Source organism: Octodon degus, unplaced genomic scaffold (assembly GCF_000260255.1).
Source record: "Octodon degus isolate 3935 unplaced genomic scaffold, OctDeg1.0 scaffold00098, whole genome shotgun sequence".
Taxonomy (NCBI): domain Eukaryota; kingdom Metazoa; phylum Chordata; class Mammalia; order Rodentia; family Octodontidae; genus Octodon; species Octodon degus.
The window spans coordinates 8,624,164-8,645,654 of NW_004524674.1; the positions used below are offsets into that span (position 1 = coordinate 8,624,164).

General features: G+C 51.4%; 1 protein-coding gene across 6 annotated transcripts in view; it reads left to right on the forward strand.

The window, feature by feature from the left end:
* The window catches only part of Whrn (whirlin), a 90,588-nt gene that overhangs the window by 24,828 nt on the left and 44,269 nt on the right, over positions 1 to 21,491 (forward strand). For all 6 annotated transcript variants that reach the window (XM_023723356.1, XM_004638470.2, XM_023723357.1 and 3 more), the window contains exons 2-3: positions 388 to 606; positions 11,146 to 11,271. In XM_023723356.1, the coding sequence (XP_023579124.1) occupies positions 388 to 606; positions 11,146 to 11,271 (345 nt within the window). The remainder of the gene's footprint in view (positions 1 to 387; positions 607 to 11,145; positions 11,272 to 21,491) is intronic.

The window sequence follows — 21,491 nt, forward strand, 5'->3', positions numbered from 1 at the left end:
TCTTCTCCTAGTATTAGAAACTTTAAAAAGTATATTTCCATTTTCTGTTGACTTTAAAAAAAAATGGAGGTTTGTACCTATGTTGTTTATTTATTATTATTTATTATTTCTTGCCTATATCTTGTAATATGAGAAACTACTTTGGCAGTAAGAATACACAATGTACTAACCATTGTTACTCTCCTAAAATCTTGTTCTGAGATTTTATAAAAAAAAAAAAAAAAAGTAGGACAGAGGTTCCCCTTTCTTTAGGCAAAAACTGAGGACTAGGGAAGTAAAGGACGCCTGGGGGTGGGGGGCTCCTTCTCCTGAGGTGTAGGGTGGATGAGATTTCTGTGAGGCAGGGTGACAATGCCCCCTTCTAATTCTGTGTCACTCTCTCTCTAGGCTCTGAAGGGCTCAAAGAAGCTGGTGCTGTCTGTGTACTCAGCGGGGCGCATCCCTGGGGGCTATGTCACCAACCACATCTACACCTGGGTGGACCCGCAGGGCCGCAGCATCTCTCCACCCTCCGGCCTGCCCCAGCCCCATGGCAGCACCCTGAGACAGCACGAGAGTGACCGGAGGAGTGGCCTGCACCTCCTGCAAGGCGGGGACGAGAAAAAGGTGAGCTTCCGGCTGCAGAGACCAAGGGCTGGTGGGACGAGGAGGCACCTTAGGTTCCCCACTCCCAACTGGACAGAGAAGCTTTATGAAAGATGGAATAGGCACCTTTGGCCCTGCCAGGGGGTTGTGGGCTGTCTTCCAGCCCCTTCTCAAGGATCCTGTTTTCTTAGGCCGTGTGCTATAGCACAATCAACAGCCCAGTGTTTCAGAGTCTGATTCAATGACAGCCTTCCTCTCTCAGCAGGAGAGAGGGGCTGTGGAGACAGCACTGCCCAGGACTTACTCTTGGATCCAGAATCTTTCCATCCTCCAGCGCTATGGGGTGGTCCACCTCCCCCATCCCCCCTTCCCACCATGACAGTGGGGGTGGGGCCACACTAGGTCCCTGACCTAGCTCCCAGCAAAGGAGGAAGACAAAGCTTGGGCTATGGCTTTAAAATAGAAGTGACACCATTTCTTATGGGTCAAAGCCCAGGTTCATGGCCCGGAAGGTGCTAGGACTCAGTGCTCCCCAGAGAACTTTTGGCTGTGTGGGTCTTGGGTTGTAAGAATGGAAATAGGCCTTGGCCATGTTCTTGCAAGTAGGAACACGTTGGAAGGCTGTGGGCAGTCCCAGAATGGAAGCCCAGGAAATTAGGGTGCTGCCAACCTGTCCTCCCATTCTCCCCCTCCAGATGCCTACTCCAGGGAGGGAGCACCGGATTGGCTGTCAGATGCCTGGGCATTGTGGTTGACAGAACAACCTAGAGTCCAGCTGATAGGGAAGGGGTTACTACCCAGTGTGCCATGGAGTGCTATAACCTGAAGAAGGAGAAAGGGGTATCAACCAATCTCTCTACAGAGCTCTCCTCCCCCTAGAAGTGGACTATTTCCACGGGCATGGACCCCTCACAGCTTCACCTTCTCTCTCAGCCCTGTTTACATTGCAGGGGCAGAGGGCTCCCTAAAACCAAGTCAGCCTCCTGCCAAGTGCTCTCTGCTGCTTCAGGTCCTTGATCCTAACAGCAGCCAGGATCCAGGCACACGGCTTGGGTTGCAGGCCAAGCATCTTCGCCCTGGAGACTTTCTCAGCTCCCCTGTTCCTGTCAGTAAGACTGTAACATTTATTTAATGCGGTTTGTGTCCACTGCTCAAACGTCAACATGCAAGACGTGGAGAGCACCAAGGTAGTTGGTATGCAGGTGGCTACAGCCTGAGTGTTGCTGGCAGAGTTACTGGACTGGGGACCCTGGCACCTTTGCCTCTGGCACACTCACTCTGGCCCTCTCCAGAGAGTGCTGCTGGGGCTGGGTCATGTTCAAGACCAGCCTTGAAGTGTCAGACAGAGAACTGACTGAATCTTTCTCCTTAGCTCCTTTCCTGTTCAGGGCAGGAGCTGTGAGTAGTAATCATCCTTGACGGGGGCCTAGGGGGGTCTGAGCTCTAGGCTCAGGGGACCTTCCTGAGTCCTGTGTATTGCCCCCACCGTCTTAAGGATGAGGAATCCAAGCTTGGCACTGTGATAATTGGGAACTACTCAGGAAGTCACCGAGTATTCATCAGGCACCTGTGGTGTGTCTGATGATGTTGTGGGAGAAGACAAAGCCCCTGACAGGACGCTGGAGCCCTGATCTGAGGAAAGAGAGGTGGAGGTGGGAGCGGGGCAGTAATCCCGCAAGGAGCAAGATAAGTAAGACCCGTGTCTTAGTCTGCATTCCATTGCTGCAACAAAATACCAGCAACTGGGTAATTTATAAAGAATAGAAGTTTATGTGGCACTCAGCTCTCGAGGCTCCGAAGGCCAAGTGCGTGATGCTTACATCTCATCAGGGCTTTTCCCCCACTCCACAGAATATCAGAGGGCATCATGAGGAGAGATAGAGCAAGGGTGCCAGCTTGGATCTCTCTTCCTCTTCTTACACAGCTACCAGTGCCACCCACCAGGGGGCACCACTTGTCACCATGTCTAACCCTAATTACCTCCAAAGCCCTTCCCTCCTAATGCCATTAATGTAGGCCATATGCTGTATGGAGAGCACATTCAAATCATAGCCACCGTGAAAACTCATAGAAGGAAATCAAGTCAGGAGGGGTAGAGAGTGGCAGGGAGCAAGGCACTGCCCCTGTGAGCTGGTCAAGGAAGGCTTCCCAGAGAGGAGGACCTGTGAGCTGAGCGCTACAGAGAGGAACTGCCGGGTACCATCTTGGGGGCTGGGGAACCCAGGAGCAAGGACAGCATGTGCAAAGGCCCTGAGGACGCTGAGCCCAGTGTCTTTGAGGACGTTGTTATAGAACTAAGTGGGTAGGAGGATGGAAGGCAGCTAAAGGTACCCCCTGCACATATTGGAGTAACTTAAATAAGAATGCAGAAGGCAGAGGATCCGCGAATTGTGCTGTTCCAAGGAGGACTCAGACACCAAAGGAGGCAGGAAATACCTGAGACAACAGCAGAGAGGGGCTGCTCACTAACTTCCCAGCCGAGGCTTGGCGGGGGGTGGGGGGAGGGGTTGGCAATATTGTAGGGAGGCTTCCAGCCTCGGCTCTTCCACTTCCCAGCTATGCGACCTTGGGCACCTTGCCTTATGTCGCTGAGCCTCCCCTGTGAAGAGGACAAAGCAGCAGGCCTAGTCTTCCTGCCCTTTTGTAAGCTCTGTGGAGTCAGGGTCTTAGCTGTGAACCCCGGTACACCCTTAGTGCCTGGAATGGTAAGCACTCAGTAAATACGCATGTATGAGTGATTAGATTAAAGTGACATCACCTTGCCGAGGCCTCAGACATAGTGGAGGCTCAGTCAGCAGCCACAGAGTTTGCATCTGAGTCTTGTTTGCTCCAACCCACATCCACGCTGCTTTCTGCAGAGCTATGGAGCACAGCATGGACTCTGCTTCCCCTGTGGGCATTTTGCATTGTGGCCTCTGCCCTTTGTGTTCCTGCCCTTCTTGCCCTAGGGGTCCGCAGCCCCCACCCTCCAGGGAAGGAAAGGTGCTTGCTCATCTTGGCCTCCTCCACCTCACCCATGGGAGCGGGTGACACTTACCTCTGGCTGGCTGGTCGGCAGGCCTCAGATTTTAGTGTCAGCTGGGGCTGATGGGTGGAAGAAAAATTCCCCATTGCTCTGTGGCCTGCCACGCCCTTCCTGCTTAAAACGTTTGAGAAAATATATGAGGCTGGAGTGGTGAATTCAAACATCTGTGAGGTTGTTGTTGTTCTTGGCTTAATTGTGCCAAAGTCCATGTTAGCACCTGTATTTGTCAGCTTTCCCATTTTGTATTAGGACAAAATGCCAGGTACCCACAAGCTAAAAGAAGAGAGGTTTCATTTAGCTCCTAGTTCTGGGGGATCGGTTGGCTGGCTTCCGGGAAGAATTGACCCGGTAGACAGGTGGGTGCCAGACGGCTGCTGGGCCCATTGCAGTCAGGAAAGGTGGGAGGAGCCACAGACATGAGCGTAGCACCCCAAGCCCACTCGCCTCCAAACACATGAGACTTCCGGGGTCACTTCAGTACAACCAGAGGATCAGCCTATTTTTCAAGTTTACACGTGAGTATTGTTAAATTCATTGATTGCTGTTCAACCAGTCTCCAGAATGAACCCTTTTCATTGAGGAAAACTAAAAACCTTTAAGTAAGAATCCTCATTCCCCCGCATTGTTGTGCTAGTCAGCTTTCTGTCACTGTGACAAAATACCCAAGATAAATTGATTTAGAAAGAAGAAAGATTTTTTTTTTTTTTTTAGTTCACAGTTTCAGGAGTTGATTGGACCTGTGGAAAGATTGAACTTCATGCCAGAGAACAAAGCTGCTCATGTCCTGGTGGCCAGGAAGGGGGTGGGTGGGAGGAAGACAGTGGGGGGAGGAAGGGGGGAAAGAGAGAAAGAGAGAGAGAGAGAGAGAGGCAGAGGTGACCAGGGTCCCAAGCACCCCTTGAAGGACATGGCACCAGTGTCTAACTTCCTTTTTTTTGGTCCTACCTCCTAAAGCTTCCACTGGAGCTGGAGCTGAACCCACAATACATGAGCACTTGGGGATGTCACAGGTCTAAACCCCAACCTCCTCATTCTGCTTTCTTCCTATATGAGTTTGACCCCTGAAGTAGCTCAGGTGAGCAGCTTCCCCTCTGTGCCCCGCTGATGTCACTCAGCATGGTCTTCTCCAGGTTCATCTGTTTTGTAGCCCATGCTGGAGCTGCCTTCCATTTTAAGGTTGAACACTGGTGCACCACAGGTCACCTGAGGCCCTGCAGGCTTCTTGGACAGAACGCTATCACCTGGGAAGCTCTAAGAAGCTTATTTCTGTCTGTGTGGGAGGCTGGGAAGCCCAGGATCAGGGTGCTGGCAGACTCTGGGAAGGTCATGTCCTGGTTCAGAGGTGGCCATCTTCCCACCCTGTTGTCAGGTGACAGAAGGAGAGGGTGCTTTTACTTCTGGCAAGGACATGAACCCCACCCATGCGGGCCCCACCATCCTGATCCAGTCACATCCCAAAACCCCGCCCCAGATGCCATTAGGTTGGGGGTTGGGCTTCAGCGTGTGAGCTGGGAAGTCACAGACCTTTGGTGGCAGAAGTATTGGCCACAGTGGTTGATGGGTTCATTTGTCAACGGGCAGAGTCGCCTCCACCACCTTGGGTTTCCTGAACAGTACTGCTGTGAGCATGGTGGCTACGTGCACCTCTGAGACACTGCTTCCAGCTCTTTAGGGATTCACCTAAGGCTGGGCCTGCTGAATCACGAGGTGAGCCTACTTTTATCTTTTGATGGGCCACTGTATTGTTTTCCAGCAGCCATGCCATGTTACTGGCCATGTACTGTGCGTAGGAGTTCCGGTGTCCCCACATCCTCACAGACATTTGGGCTGTTTTTCTGACAGCAGTCATCCAAGTGAGCCTGAGTCAGTGTGAAGTGTTTCCTAGTCCCTCTTCACAGTGGGCCTGTGTGCGAGATACTGCTGCGGAATGATGACAGTGTTGGAGGTCATAGCTGTGACATAGCTCAGACCAGAGGCAAGGCCAGCCCTGTCACTTTCCCTTCATCCTAGTCCTCGGCCTGTTTCTCTTCCCCAAGGTGAGGAGGCATGTGTGATGCCGTAGGGAGCACTTTGTCTAGGGAGGGATTGTTCTGGAATATTCCATGAGGTGGATGTGTTGTGTGTCCCACAAAAGAGGCATAGTAAAGTGCTGTGATGTTCAGGGGAGGGAACAGGCCCCCAGAAGGACACAGAAGGCCCTGGAGGAGGACTGGGCAAGGGGCATGGTAGGAAAGCAGATGGAAGGAACAGAATGCCAGTGGCATGGTAGGGAGAGAGAGCAGGACTGGTCCTGAGGGAAGTCATGTGACTGTGGGCCATGCTGTGATGAGAGAAGGAAGACAGCCCCTTGGGAGGCACCAGCCTGCCTATGTGGGGACCCTTTTTCTGCAGGCCCCAGCTTCAGGGCATTCTCTTGGCTGAGGGTCAAAGTGAAGGACAAAGTGGGTCCCAGAGTGCAGAGACCTTTAGTACGATCATGAGGAAGAAGGGGCACCACGCACTTTGGGGAGGGGGGAGGCAGGAGAGGTTCAGGAGAAATAGAAAGAGCATCTGGAGCCAGCCCTGCTGCTCCGAGTTCCAGCTGAGGTGACTCCAAGGGCAGAGCTGAACCCAGCAGGGCTCCCTGAGGCCATACCCCCTCCCATGAGCAGATGGAGTCAGGGTGATGCTGTTCCTGCATGGAGTCAGGGATGGGCTGAGCTCACCTCGGCACAGCTGGCATGGAGGAAGGGGCAGGCCAGCCTGTGGGGCAGGAGTGGGGGGACATGAGCAGAGAAAGGGAGAGCAGGTGAGGTGGCGACGTATGAGGGGAGTGTGGGGTGCTGTGTGGAGTGTTGGGGTACAGGGAACAAGAGTGCAAGTGCCTCCAGGTGATTTGGGGAGCCTGGCTGTGTGTCACTCTGGATTCATCACCTCTTCTAGGTTTTGATGGGTGGGAGGCAGCGCTCAGCCTGGCACATGTGGCACAGCCCAGCACCCCTCGAGGGGTGCTTTGGGACAAGGCCTCTTCCTCCCGCTTGGTTGTCCCATGATCATGCTTGTATTTCAGTCACCCCATTCTGTTTAGGAGGGATCTGTCCTCTGCTGGTGGATACAGCATCCAGAGCGACCCTGGGTGAGCTCTGAGCCAGTTTTCAGAGAGCAACGTGCCTCCCTGGGACCAGTGGACTCGGAGTCAAGGCCTGTATAGTGCTGGCAGAGCATCCTCTCGGCAGCTTGTGCACAGCCGCAGCGCCCCCCGGGGGCACTGACCGCAGCCACAGATCCCTGAGTCTGGTCAGGATGTGGTCTGAGTGACCGGAGGAGCAGCCTTGGCAGGACTCAGGGGCTCCTCTGCCACGTTAAACGGTCCCTAGCTTTCTCAGTGGCCTCTGACTGCTTGTGGTCCCCATTCTCAGATGAGTGTGAGACCCTCCAGGGTCCTCAAATCTGAGCAGAGCTCATGTCTTCAACACAGAAGCAAGATGGAACCAGCCAGAGCTGTGAGCTGCGAGAATGGGGTTCACAGCCTCCCATGTCTGTCTCACAGGATAGTCACTGAGCTCGTCTGGTGGACCCTGAACTTCCCACTGTTCACCGCTGTGGGCCAGGCAGAAGTGGCTGCTGCGTGGACTCCTATGCCAGTGGGTGGCGGGAGGTGGAGGGCAGTGAGATAAATGGTGTGGGTTACACTGAACAAGGCAGGGAGTAGAGCCAGGCAGCCTGAGTGGTGACGGAGCAGCGAGGAGAGCTCAGCAATGTGGACGCACGTGTGTGTGTGTGTGTGTGTGTGTGTGTGTGTGTGTAGGGTCTGCTCTGAGGGAATGGGAGCCATGGAAGAGCTGTGAGCAGAGGAGGGACCAGAGACCGCTCCAGCCCTGTGTGGAAGACAGACAGCAGGAGCTCAGGCAGAAGTGGGGGCAGCCAGCACATCCCTAAAAGAAGGTATCAGTTAGGCATGCTTTGGGCTGCAGGTAGCAGAAAACCTAAGAGAAAGGAGCTTATCTATAAAGGGTGTTTCCTGTCATCCTCAGAAGTATGGGGCTACTGAGCCCATTGTAGCTGGCCAGGTAGGGGGTCTTTCCTTCCTCTTGTTGCTTTTTGCTGCAAGACCACAGCCTCTGCTCCCGCCATCACATTTCTCATGGCTGTGTCCAAATCACAGAGATGGAAGAGGTTCTACCTTCCCTTCCCTTTCTCTTTTCAGAGTAGAAAGCCTTTCTGAGAATCTCCCAAAAGATCCCCTCCCCTTGTCTCTTGGCTTAGAACCACCTGTGTCCCTGGCAGGAAGGAATGATGACCCCAACTGACGTCATTTCCTGGGGCTGTTCCCACCACTCCCAAGCAGAGTCAGGACTCCATGGCAAAGCAGGTCGGGGCAGCTGGTAGCGGAGCATCCTCTGGTGCCTGTTCCAGGCAGGTTGTACAATCCTTATTTTATTAGTGAGCCTACCCCAAGGTACCCAGCAGTGAGTGCTTTTGGGGTGCTGGTGAGGCCCAGGCTCTGCCTTGCGAATCTTGGGCCCATCACTTTACTTCTCAGTGAGGGCTGTGCCTCAGTTTCCTCATCTGGAAAGTGGGAAGAGCCAGAGAAACATAGAGGAGGAATACTCCATGAGAGAGAGATAGCATAAAGCGCTGAGCACAGTACCCAGATGCAGGAGATAATTCAGTGTGTTACTCTTTTTCTAGTACTATTACCCTCCGCAGCAGTGTTCGCTTCACCAGCTCGGGCTGCCTCTCAATTTCGTATTCTTTCCTGGAGGTGAATTCTATCTGTGCAGGCCCTGCTTGGATTTTGGCTGGTGATTAAGGCAGATTACCCTGTGGCTGATGGAACTGCTGTTACAGTTCGGGGATAAAGACAGTGTTCTTCTGATGTAAATGATTTGTATGGGGTGGTGGGGCGGTGGAGCAGTGAGGTGGCAGGGCGGGAGGGAGGTGTTGGCCATCCTAAGTGCTCAGAGGGCGCTGCAGTCCTGCTGCCCTGGTGTGACCTGGGCTGTGCTGTAGGGACATCCCACTCCTCTCAGTTGCCTTCCTGCTACACTCAGTGTCCTGGAGCTGGACAGGCCTGCAGGGAGCTGAGGGTGGAGTTGGGCTCCAGTGTGGGATGTGAGTCCCGGCTGGGCCCTGTGTGTGGACTAGGCCTGGTCATTGTCCTATGCCTTGGAGGCCCAGCCCCAGGGGGTCTGACCTGCCAGGGGCCAGGGCACAAGGAACAAGTTGCCTGCTGTCCTCCACAGCCTGGCCGAGCCTGGCCTGATCTGAAGTCTGCCTCCCTGTCCTCCTTGTCCTAGAGCACCCCCCCAGGGAGGGCTGTAGAAAGTCAGCCCTTCTCTGTCTGTCCCAGGAGGCCTCCTGAGCCCCATAGGAGCCCAGCTTGAGCTTCCGGACCTCACAGTGGGGTCTGACTTGCTATCCCTCCATGCCGTACTCAGCCATCCCAGCATCCTCAGCCCTTGCAGGGCTCAGTGGGCCCCAGTGGACCAGGCTCCATCCCGCATCCTAGCTGCAGTATACACTACCCTTGCCCCTCCCTGGTAGATGCCCTTCCCATCTCCTCCCCTATACCTCTGGGCTGCCCAGCTAGGAGGTTGACTCCCCAAGGGGATTTGACTCCTGGAGGTGGAGCTTCTGGAAGCTGACTTCCCAGGAGTGGCTCTGAAGCCACAGGCTTTGCTGTGAAGCCAAAGTCACCCCCATCCTAGGAATGGTGCCTCCTGCTGTGAGTGGGACCCCACAGGGAACTAGGTTTGCATCTGTGATTCAGTGAATGGGGATTCTGAGACAGGGGATTATGCAGGTAGGTGGTGTCACCACAGGGTCCTCTTGAGAAGGAGGAAGAAGCCAGTGACGTGAAAGGAGATGTGATTCTGGGCCCAAGGGACTGAGTAGCATGCTGAGCTGGTGGCTGTGACATTGGAGGGCAGTGGCCCAGTCAGGTTCCCCAGAGGAACCATAGACGTGACATGGAGGTAGGCTCTGCCCCAAGCTGCAAAAAGAAGAGGTCCCTCAGGGCTCTGACTTGGTGGCAGTTTGTTTGACAAAAGTGCAGCCCTCGGCCAGAGCTGGGAGGAAGCAGGGACACAACCCTGCCTGGGGCAGAACAGTCTTTGTGGCCCTCACAGCTGAGGAGTATGGCTGTCACATTCCTGCACAGCTGAGCTCAGACAGGGGTCGAACGTATCTACATGCATCACTTGTCAGAGGGTGGGGCTGCTCCAGAAGCACTGTGGGGGAGGGGCAGCACTCCAGTCTGGGTGGTCTCCAGGGGTGCTGGCTGTGAGCAGCTACAGCCAGCACCCCTGCCCTAGAAGGCCAAGCTGAGCTTCCCATGTGGTGCTTGCAGCCCTTTGTCTGCTGCCTGTCCTCTCTGCCCCGGGCCCAGTGGGTCCCTCTTCATCAACATGCACATCTGTCTGAGGAGCCAGACTGGGGCAGACAAGGGTAGAGCTTGTGTCAGGTGGAGCCCTGGCACTGTCCCACTGGATAGCCCACTCAGACGTCTGTAACCTTCGAGGAGCCGATGGTAGCTAACGTTTATGAAGCATTTCCTGCAGGCTGGAGAGTAACCCATGTGTCCTTTGCCTCCTAATTGGACCCTTCTCAGTACAGTACCAAGCAGACAGACTCCATCCTCATCCTCACGTGCAGAGGTTCACCGGAATGCCTGCAGCCCCCCACTGAGCCTCCCACTGGCCAATGTGGGCCAGAGTCTCTCCTCTTTCCCCGCTTTCCCCGGGAGATAATAACTGCAAAACGTTTCTCCTGGTATAGGCACACAAGCTCTTCCTTGAATAACCTTTCAGAAATAGAAAAGTGGGTGGGCTTCCCTAGTGACCTTGGCCCTCCAGATGCCTGACAGCCCCTCTCTGTCCTGGGGGCAGCAGCCTTGCTGCTGTCTTCAGCTGTTAACCTGGTTATTTGCTGGTTATTTGTCCCTTTGGGTGAGGTTTGAGCTATCCCAGGCCTTTCTCTTCTCCCTACATATCCCTCTCCTATGCACAAGGCAGATTCCTCAGGAGCAGTGAAAACTTCCAGATCCGCCCCCTCCTGGACACCCCCTTCTCTTCATCCCAAGAGCCCTGTGCTCCACCTCCAAGGTCCTGAGTGTGGGACTTTCCTGTGTCTGTCCCCGGCCTGCCTGACGCTCATTCCCCACCCAGCCCACCAGGGTTGTGACTTCAGGAAGCCCATTAGGAGGACATCACACCTTCTCTGTGTCCACTTGGTCCCAAACTGACCCACTCACTACCCCACCAGAGTGAGCCCTTCAAGCACAGGGCAGTGTCTGGGGCCTCTCTGAGTCCCCTGCCCCAGCACAGGGATACACTTAGCAGGTGCTCCTGTATTTGCAGAGTAAAGGGCTGAGTGGACCATGAGGATGGCCAGCAGAGAAGGAACCCCAGGAGGCAGGAACCCCAGGAGACAAGAGAGCCCCAGGGAAGCAGAGAGGACCCCTGACCAGAATCATTGTCCCCTCCAGGGTGTGAGGGCTGTCTCCAGGGCTGTGGCTCCTCCAGGCTAACACCGCCTCCTCTAACATCCTGCAGGTAAACTTGGTGCTGGGGAATGGCCGGTCCCTGGGCCTCACGATCCGCGGGGGAGCCGAGTACGGCCTTGGCATTTACATCACAGGCGTGGATGCAGGCTCGGAAGCAGAGAGCAGTGGGCTCAAGGTGAGGGGCAGCAGGCTGGAGGAGGTGGGAGGGAAAAGACCCCCAGAGCATGGGTCGCTGCTTTGAATCAGCCTGCCATGGGGCAGTGGGCACCACCTGAGGACCAGCCCCTGGCCAGGGTGCCTGGCTGGCTGCTACAACTCTCATTCCCAGCCCCAAGCTGCAGCACAGCAGCCTCCTGTGAGATTCTGGGCAGCGAGCCAGCCAGCCCTTCTTGGTTATGGTTCTGCAAACACTGCTGAGGGCTCAGGATGGCTCTGGCTTTAGGGCTTAGGAGGGAGGCATGTGGAGGAGGAAGAGGAGAGAAGTGGGGGGCGGTTGGAGCAGGCTTGGGGCTGGTGTACTGTCTAGGGCAACCAGAAGCTACGGGGATGGCATTATTATACTTTGAAGGGGGCCGACTATGTATTATTATATTTGAAGAGTTTCATTGGTTTCTCGTGTATGCTACCATGTGGGGTTGGTGTTATTACCCTTATTTTCTTCTTGGGGAAACTGAGGTCCAAAGAGGTTAACCACCGCCTGCTTAGGCGGATGCAGGGGCCAGTAATTCAATGCTGGGCCTGCTGAGCTGGCACCATCCCCAGGGCACACTGAGACAATTGATATTGAACTTGGTCATGGGTGCCTATAATCCCAGCGCTTGGGAGGCTGAAAACAGGAGGCTCACTATGAGTCCATTCCATATAATGAGCCCCTGTAGACTCTGCACTAAATATATTAAAAAACAATAAAAGGTTAACGCTTTTCTGAGGTCTCACAACTGGTGGGTTGTAGGGCAGAAATTGAACTCCTAGAGGAGTTAATTTCAAAACTCCAAGTCCTACCTGTGCCCTTAGCACCCTGCCAGGGAGGGCCAGCGACTTACTAGGGAGGCGAGACTGCCCGTGAGGACCCTGGGCCTGGGACCCAGGTCACCGAAAAAGTGACAGTATATCTCAGGGCTACATCTGGATGCAGGAGGTAGAGTGGTGATCATGGATCCAGATGGCTTTTGAGCCAGGCCTGGGTGGGGATGGAGGGGTGTGGATGGGGACGGGGGCTGGGCAGACCGGATCCTGGGCTTCAGCAAATGTCCCCTGGTGCTTCTTCTGAGGACATTATGTGATGCCATATACAGTGTTCTTAGCGACAATTAGTGCATGAAGAGTTTCCAGGTTTTGTGAGTGATGAATAAACTGACTGAATCCATGTTAAGAGAAAGGGAGAGAAAAAGAACGGAAGAGAAGTTACACATTAGGAATTAGCCTGAGGGCACTGGGTCTCTCTCTCTTTCCTTCTCTCTCTCTCTCTCTGTCTGTCTGTCTCTGTTTCTCTCTATCTCTGGTATTGATGGTGATAGTTGTTGTCATGGCGTCCTTTTGTCTAGAGCTGCTAAGATATCTTGCTAAATGCTTCACACTTGATCTCTTACCTAATTTTCACACCAATATATGGAAGAGGAATGTACCTGTCTCCATATTCCAGGTGACTGATTTAGAAGCAACCTTAAGCAACTTGCCCCGGGTCACCCAACTAAGACGCCCTAGGGGCGGGATTTGAACTCGCACCGGGCACTTACAGCTGTGTGGCTAGCCATCGAGGTCCACCGCCTCCCAGTGATACCACAGCTGATTATTATCTGAAGTTGACAGCAAGAGAAGTGGAATCTCACAGAGCTCAGTGGACCTACCCAAAATGAAAGCGGGGGTTTCAACCCAGGCCTGGCGGAGCCAGGGGTTGCCCTGTATAGAATACAGATGTCCTAGGACGTGCTACCAACCGTGCGTGGCTGTAGGGGTATCCTTCTGGACGGTGTCCCTGCTCCAACAGGAAGTGAACACTTGGGCTGTGTGGTTGTGGAGGTTTTCTCCTAGACTTGCATGTTTTCCCACCTGAGAGAGCCAGAGGGTTCAGCCGCCAAGAACGTACTCCACCCCTCCACCTGTAGGTTCCCGTGGTCACTGAGAGGGCCTGACTGGTCGCGGGCTGGCAGCTCTCTCCAGGAGGAGGGAAGGGAGTGGCCGCCCATTGCAGGCAGAAGACTGCCCACCCTCCTGTCTTCTCTTGGGTCAGCAAGCACACACCCCAGATTCCTCTGGGCCACACAGTGTGTTCCGTGGCTGTGGAACTGGACACCACCGTCCCTGACCTCCTGGTGCTCGTCTCCTGCTTACACAACTTTATTTCATTACAAGCGTGATAAATACCAAGATGGCGCAGCCCATGGCACGGGTGAGTGGGTGACAGGATGGTCAGCGCCAGCCTTAGATTCTGGGATGGTTTCCCAGAGGAAGAAGCATAGTAATTGAAAGGTAAAAGAAGGACACAAAACTAATTATGTGAAAGATGGAAGGAGACTTCCAGGCAGAAAGAACAGCAAGGTGGAGAGAAGGTGCCCGCTGACAGGGCTGGCAGGATGAGCTGGGCGGGGTCCCATGGGGTCTGTCATTCCCTTGAGGCTGTGCAGCTCTGGAAACGGATGATTGTCCCGCCATCCCGGCACACTGGGAGGCTGAGGCAGAAGGATCACAAGTTCAAGCCCAGCCTGGGCAACTTTGCCACATAAGGAGACCCTGTCTCGAAATTTAAAAAATTTAAAATGTGCTGAGGATGTAGCTCAGTGAAAGTCAGTCCTCAGTAAAAAGGAAAAAAAAAAAAAATGATGGTGATGATGGGGGAGCCACCCAGCTGTGTGTGGGGAGAGGTATTATTAAGAGGCGACAGGCTGTAACCCTGCCTCTCAGCAGGAGCTCCTCACTACTGAGCACGAACACAGAAATGCGCGTGGAGAAACACCTCCCAGGGACCCACGCCGCGACATCCACAGTGGTTATCTCAAGTGTGTGCAATTACGGGCGATTTTCACTTATTCTTACATCCATATGCAGTGTCTGAATGGAGCAAGAATGACTTTTATAGTCATGGCGACAGCAACAAAAAAAGCGATTTCCATTTTGAAACGAGGCAAAGGAAAAATACTCCACAGAAGTTTCCCCACCACTTGAGTGCCCCTCTCCGTGGCAGGCACTTGGAGGCTTTATTTGCTCATAAAATGCCCACCTTCAGTAAAGTCCTTTCCGTCTCAAATCTCCTCCACAGTAAAGCATTTTATTGTCCCCACCACTCTGTTCCTGTCCCCTCTGAGGCCTCTCGGCTGTGCCAACACCTGCCCACACGCGCTCGGGCATCCAGGACTGATTAATTCTGTTTATTGCAGTGCACTTTCAGTGGAATTAGGCATATTGAAATGGAATAAAGGGCTTAGCTGTGTGGGTGGCAGAGCCAAGAACAGGCTTTATTTGTAAATAGGGCTCCTTGCCGTTGTGCAGAGTTTTCCTGGGGTGAAAATGCTGTCCTGTGTGGGGCATCCAGCTGCTCAGGCCATTGAGCTGCTCCCGGCCCAGTTGGAAATCTGGGAGGGGGCAGGACGACCCTGCCCCAAGTGGAGCAGCACTTAGGGGGTCAGGCAGGCCCCCAGCATTTACCCCTCAGGTGGGCAGTGGAACTTGGAACTTTCCCACCCTCTCTCCCCTGTAGGGCCTGACAGCCCCCTTCGCCATTTGTCTTGGGGTTTTTACACCTCTGCACTGCTCCCCAACTTCAAATCTCACCAAAGGACTGATCATTAAACCTCTTTTGTTCCTTTAAGGACAGTGGAGATTGGCATTTTAAAATAATCATGAGTATAGCAGTTGCCATTTATTAACCAGTTATTATGACTCAGACCCTGTGCTAACCACTTTAGATATGCTTCTCTTTAATCCTCTCTATAGCCCTGTGGTGAGTATTAACTGCGTGATTTAATGGATGAGCATCTCGGGCCCAGAGTGCTGTAGCAACTTGCCCAGAGTGGCACAGAGACCTTCGCAAGGTCATGCGCTTCGTTCCGCCCCCTTCCAAGGGGCACCCTAACCTGACCTGTGGGCTCTGTCCCCAGGGGAGCCTGCTTGATCAGTCACCACGTGTCGAGTGTCTGGCGCAGTGTCTCAGTGACAGGGATGCGCTCTGCTGTGCAGAGCTCTCCTGTGCGCAGGCGCCTGGCCTGCAGGTCACCTTCGCTGGGGGAGGGGCAGCGAGGCGGGAGCTGACCCCTCTGCATGCTGCTTTTGCCAGCAAAGTCAAGGCAGCCAATCTTCCTGTGTCATCCCCTGAGACCCTCAGCGCAGCTCGGGAGGCAGCGACCGACCTCCCAGGAGGGGCTAGGCCTCCACAGCCCTGCTCCCCAGCTCACCGGGCAAGGTGGAGGCTGAGTGTTCTCCACACACTGTGTCCCCCTGCCTGAGACAGCATCTGCACATCTGAGGTGACCGGGAAACAGTGCTTGACTTGGAGGAAGGACTGTGGCCAGGCAGAACCTGAGCCAGCGGTCTTTTCTTCCAGACTCTCGTCTTAGACCCTGTGTCCTTGGAATCATGCTTGGCTTTGTGTGAAGGGAGGCCACAGAGAAACTGTTGTCCCCAGTGGAGTCTGATTGTCCTTCACAGATGCTTCTGGATATTAGAAGTCGCCTCTATTTTTCTGGGTAAAGGGCAGGTGGCAGGAGCTAGTCTTTGGTCAGGACCCTCATACTTCCGGAGGGAAAAATCCCGATAGACCCCAGCGCTGCTTCCGGTTGGTTCCTGGTGGGGAAAGGCTGTGGTTACCACATAATATTTGTTTTTCCTTTTAGTTTTTTGAGACAAGGTCTCACTATGTAGTTCAGGCTGAAGTTGAACTCACTATGTAGCCCAGGCTGGCCTTGTACATGGAGTTCAAGGCCCTGCCTCCCAAGTGCTGGGATTACAGGTGCGTGACACTGGCCAGCCATGACATTTGTTCGGTAAAGACTATTTAAATGTGCATTGCTCCATCACATACCCAGATCCCTGACTTCAGTAAGTATCAAGTAAATGTAGGAAGAGGCAACAGAGGACGTTGAATCTTCTTAGAAATCACCATGATGGAAGTTGTGGCTGATTTGATAGGAGTCCTAATAAAGATGACAAAAATAACGTCTTAATATTTATGTAATTCTTGCAGGTTAAAAAAGTATTTGATAGGATATAATATGACTGATTTTATGGCAGCCAATAAATTATAGCTGTGATTATGGCTGATTTTATAGCAGGTCTGCAAAAGATGACCAAAATAAGGGTCTAATATTTATGTAGTTCCTGACAGTTTTCAAAGTATCACAGACAGAAAGGCGCCTTACCAACAATTAACTGCCTTTAAATTCTGCGACCTACATGAATAGATCAATTTCTTGAAAGGTACAAACTACTAATACTCAAGAAAGAAAAATAGATAATCTATATATCCTATCTATATGTCAAAGAAATTGAGTTTGCAGTTTAAAAAACATTTTAAAGCTCCAAAAAAAGAACTGGAGCCCAGATGCTTTCATGAATGAATTCTGCCAAGAAGATAAGGAAGAAATGTCACACCATTTTCCCTGAAAATAGAAGATAAGGAAACATATCCCATCTCGTGTATGAGGCCAGCACTCTATGAGACCAACACCACGCAAACTCGGTAGAAGAGCTGGTAACTGCAGGCCGCTGTCCTTCATGAGCACAAGCATAAATATTCTTGACAAAAGCTTAGTGAAGTAAATCCACCAATCTGAGAAGGGAACATATATACCCCCACCAAGTGGGTTTATCCCAGGAGGGCAGGGCTGGTTTGCCACTTGAAAATCAGTACAACAAGCAGAGCAAAAGAAAGAGAGAGAGAGACAGAAAAAAACCACATGTGCTCAGAAAAAGCACTTTAAAACTCTTAACAAACTGGAAATCAAAAGGAACTCCTGATGAAAGACATCCACAGCAGCATCTGCAATAACTGTATCTCACCGTGAAACACCAAGTGCTTTCCTCCAAGACTGAAATAACACAAAAATATCCTCAGCAGTGCTGCTCGGGGACGCAGTAGAGGCGGTAGTTGATGCAATAAATCAAGAAAAAGAGGTAAAACACTGTTTACAAAAAGAAACTGATTTGTATAGAAAATTCCAAGAATATACAAAAAACAAAACACCTGGAACTAGTATGTGAATTTAGCAAGACAAAAGGATGCCCAATCAGTCTCCAAAAATTAATAGCATATCTGTATTCTAGGAATGAACAAGAGGGATTCAAGGTTGATAGAAAACATACCATTTACAATCGCACTAAAAACTGCTTAGATGTAATATTTAACCAAACCTGTCAATTTTTACATGCTGAAAACTTCAAAATGGAAAGGATCTAAATAAATTGGAAGGGCCAGCCAGATAGCTCAGCGGACTAAAGCGCCTGCTTAGGCAAAGTGCAGTGGCCAGGGTTCGATCCCAGGCATGCTGTGCTGGCCTCACCCCCGGGGCGTGCTGAGATGGTGATTGAGACTGAGCTTGGTAGTGCACACCTGTAATCCCAGTGTTTGGGAGGCGGAAAACAGGAGAATCACTACAAGTCAGATCTACACAGTGAGACCCTGTAGATCCTATAGACCCTGTACCAAATACATAGATAAATAAATTGGAAAGGGCTGGGGAGATAGCTCAGTAGCTTAAGTGCCTACCTGGCAAGTGGAAGGTCTTGAGTTTGATCCTCAGAACTGCAAAAAAATAAATAAATAAGGAGATAGCCTTTGTGGGTAGGAAGAGTCAATAATATGAAAATGGCAAGGTCCTCTAATTTGTTTTAGGCTGATTATAACCCCAGTTTTGATCTCAAAAGGTCTTTAAGAAGGGTCTTTATAAGTTGCGTCTAAGTTTTTCCTGGAAAGTTAGAGAAACCCAGAGGAGCTGGGGTAATTCTAGAATAGATGAGCACAGCGGGAGGACTCTGACTTAACTTCAGGATGTCATGTAAAGCACTAGGAAGCCAGACAGTTCAGTACTCATGAAAGGAGAGCCACTGAGCAGTGGCGTGGAAGCAGAGTCCAGAAGGGAGTCACAGAAGTAGAGCTGGCTGTGGAAGACCCAGGTCAGTCAGTGGGGAAGGCAAAGGAACCTCAGCCTGACCTCATGCGTTGTATGCAGACTAACTCAGAATGAATCCTCGACTCTAGTGTAGAACACAGAAGTATAGGACTTGTAGAAGAATACACAGGATGGAGTCTGTATAATCTTAGATTGGGCAAAGTGGTCCAGAAGAGAAATAACTGACACATTGGTACTTTTTTTTTCTTTTTTTTTTTTTTTTTTTTGTATTTTAGGGAAGGATCTACAGGGTGTTCAGGGTCTCACTACTAGATAAGCCTTGTAGTCATCTCCCTGTTTACAGCCTCGCAAGAGCTGGGATTACAGGCATGCACCACCACACCCAGTCTCAACTGCCATCTTGGTGCGCCCTGGCGGCGGGGCCAGCACAGCAGGCCCAAGGATCAAACTCCCAGCCCCTGTGCCTGCTTGCAGGTACATTAATCCACTGAGCTATTTGGCCGGCCCTTGGCAAACTTTTTAAAATTAGACTTTTGCGCCATCTAATACACTTTCAAAACAAGGTGAGTCACAGAATGAAAATCCTAACTGCGTTTCTAACCAAGGACTTGTACTGAAAATGTTCAGAGCATTCAGTGAGTGAGCAAAGGAGCGGGGCAGCTTTAGTATTAGGACTGAGGTGGAGGAAATTGAACCTTCACATCTGTCAAAACCATAGCTCTGTATCCCAGAGTGAATTTTACTGCATATGAGATGTTTAGACTCAACCAGGATGTGGAGGGGGGCTGGCAAGAGGAGGAAAATGGAGTGCGCATGAACAGAGATGAAGGAGTCTGCCAGTGGCACCCAGGAGTCCTGCAGCTGCACTGAAAAAGTGGAGAAGAAAGGGGCTCTGTAAGTAACTGAGGAACATCAATGCCCCCCGCTACCAGAAGGAACAGATAGGGACTCTGGGTAAACACTGAACCCAACTTGGCAACTCTTTTTCTTTAAAGGGTATGGATTAGGAAATCTGAATTGATTTCATTTCCAAAAAAGTAAGTGTGAGAGCCAGATTTTAAGGAAAGGAAAAGATGGAATGAGACCTGAAGCCAGCTGTGTCGGTGGGGGGCTTGTTTATAAAAATAAATGTGCACATTGAGAATTCAATACAGATGCATGTGTATTCATGACTTCCCCACATGGTGGGCTCTTTGTGCTGCCCTTTGGGGGGATCTGGAGGGAGGGACACCTCAGTAAGAACAAGTACACCCTGTATCCCAACCTTGGTTTCTCGGTACTCTCTCCAAAAGAAAACAAACAGGGCTATTCATAGTGAGGGCGTTGAATCCAAGCCTAGGGCAAGGAAGGTACAAGGTGAGCCTGTAAGATTCTGCACCAGAAAGCGAAGACCTGCAGAACAGTGAAGAGGTAGCCTTGTCCCATGTGCCCAGAGTCAGCCTAAACTACATGCTCCCAGTGGCCAAAGAAAATTTAGTGTTTGTGAGCCTGTAGTTAATAGCTAAATAAATAGGTGTGTGAGAAAGAAGGGACAATGCTTCCCTAAGGATCAGTACCCAGGAGTAAGTGGGACTGGAACACAGGACTGGAAAGCGCCCCTGGACCATTGCGTGGCAATGACCACTGCGATAGACAAGACCCACCAGCAGATGCAGGAAAGCAAGCACAAGTTTAAGCAGAAACTGGATTTTTGTGTAGCTTTAGAACATCTCTACGGATACATTTTGAAATTATAAGAGACTAATAAGTTTATAGTGGAGAGTCCTGGCAGCCATCCACCTTAGCTGAGTGCAGTACATATTTTAAAAATCTCCGGCGCTTTCCAGCTGCAGAAGCAGTCCTTGCCAGCTGTAGCGATGAGAAACAATGCCTGGGTCCGCGTTCGCAAGGAAATCCTTTCTCTTGTGCTCCTAGCAGCTGGGCATGTGAGCAGTCGGCGTGTCCTTCCAGATCAGGCCTGCTGTACGCACTGCCTACAGACCCCTCTTGTTCTGCGTCTTCTCCTTAGGAGCCAACTCTCAGCACCTGCAATTTAGACACAGGTCTGGGGGGGGGGGGCTTCAGTCTGTGGTCGACTGGCTCCAAAGCAGAAATAGCATGGTGAAAGGCCTGGATAGGGGCCCGGGGAGATGGCTCAGTAGAATAAGCGCTTGGCTCTGGAAAGAAAGGCCTGGATGGAGGAGAGCAGCCCGGCCCGCAGCCAAGAAGAAGCAAAGGGAGAGGGGAGGAGCCTGGGAAGAGGGCGTCCCCTTCTGGTCTCACCAGAAGTAAGGGCGCTGCTGCCTCGGGCCAGGCCCCGCCTCCAAACGCACACGCAGCAATGAATCCCCTGGGATTCCAGTTACCTTCCAGAAGCCGGTGAGCCTGGGGTAGCACCAAAGCATGACCGCTTTCCTTCTCTGCGCAGACCTGACACCTCTGATGTATGAAATCTGACTCGGGTGCTGCTGCCTCCTCACGAGCACGCTGACTTTTGCTTCTGGTACAAAGCTAGCAGGCAGGCGCAAGGCTGTGGGCTCTATGCCCAGCATCACAAACACAAAACAAACAAAAAGGAAAATGTGCACCAAAATGAAGAAGTGCAAAAATATAGTGTACATGGATTTTCCTGCTCCTATTCTTTACCTGTTGCAACGTAGGCATAGGTAAGGACTTTTGAACAGGACCCAGTTGCACAACAAATAACATCAAGAATCAACAGATGACATTATAGTAAATTAAAAAGCAACAACAACCAGTAGAGTGAGGAGACAACCTACAGAAGGGGAAAAAATCTTTGCTAGCTATACCTTTGATGTAGGACTAATATCTAGAATATATAAAGAAATCAAAATTATTGCACCACCCAAAATGAAAGACCCAATTAAACATGGACAACTGAAATAAATAGACCCTTTCTGGAAGAAGTATAAATGAGTAATCAATACATAAAAAAGCATTCAACATCTTTGGCCATTAGAGAAATGTAAATTAAAACCACATTGAGATTCCATCTTATTCTAGAAAGAATGGTCATCAAGAAATCAAATGGGGGCCAGGGAGCTAGCTCAGTAGAATAAGCGCTTGCTTGGCAAGTGCAAGGGCCTGAGTTCAACTCCAGGTTCCGTCAGAAAAAAGACAAGACAGACAGAAAGAAAAGAAAGAAACCAAGTAAGACCACACATGGTGGCATACACCTGTAATCCCAGCTCTCAGGAGACCCAAAGACAGAAAGATCACTACAAGTTCAAGGCCAGTCTGCCCTACATAGTGAGACTCTATCTCAAAAAAAAAAAAAAAAAAGAAAAAGAAAAAGAAAAAGAAAAAGAAAAAGAAAAAGAAAAAGGAAAGAAAA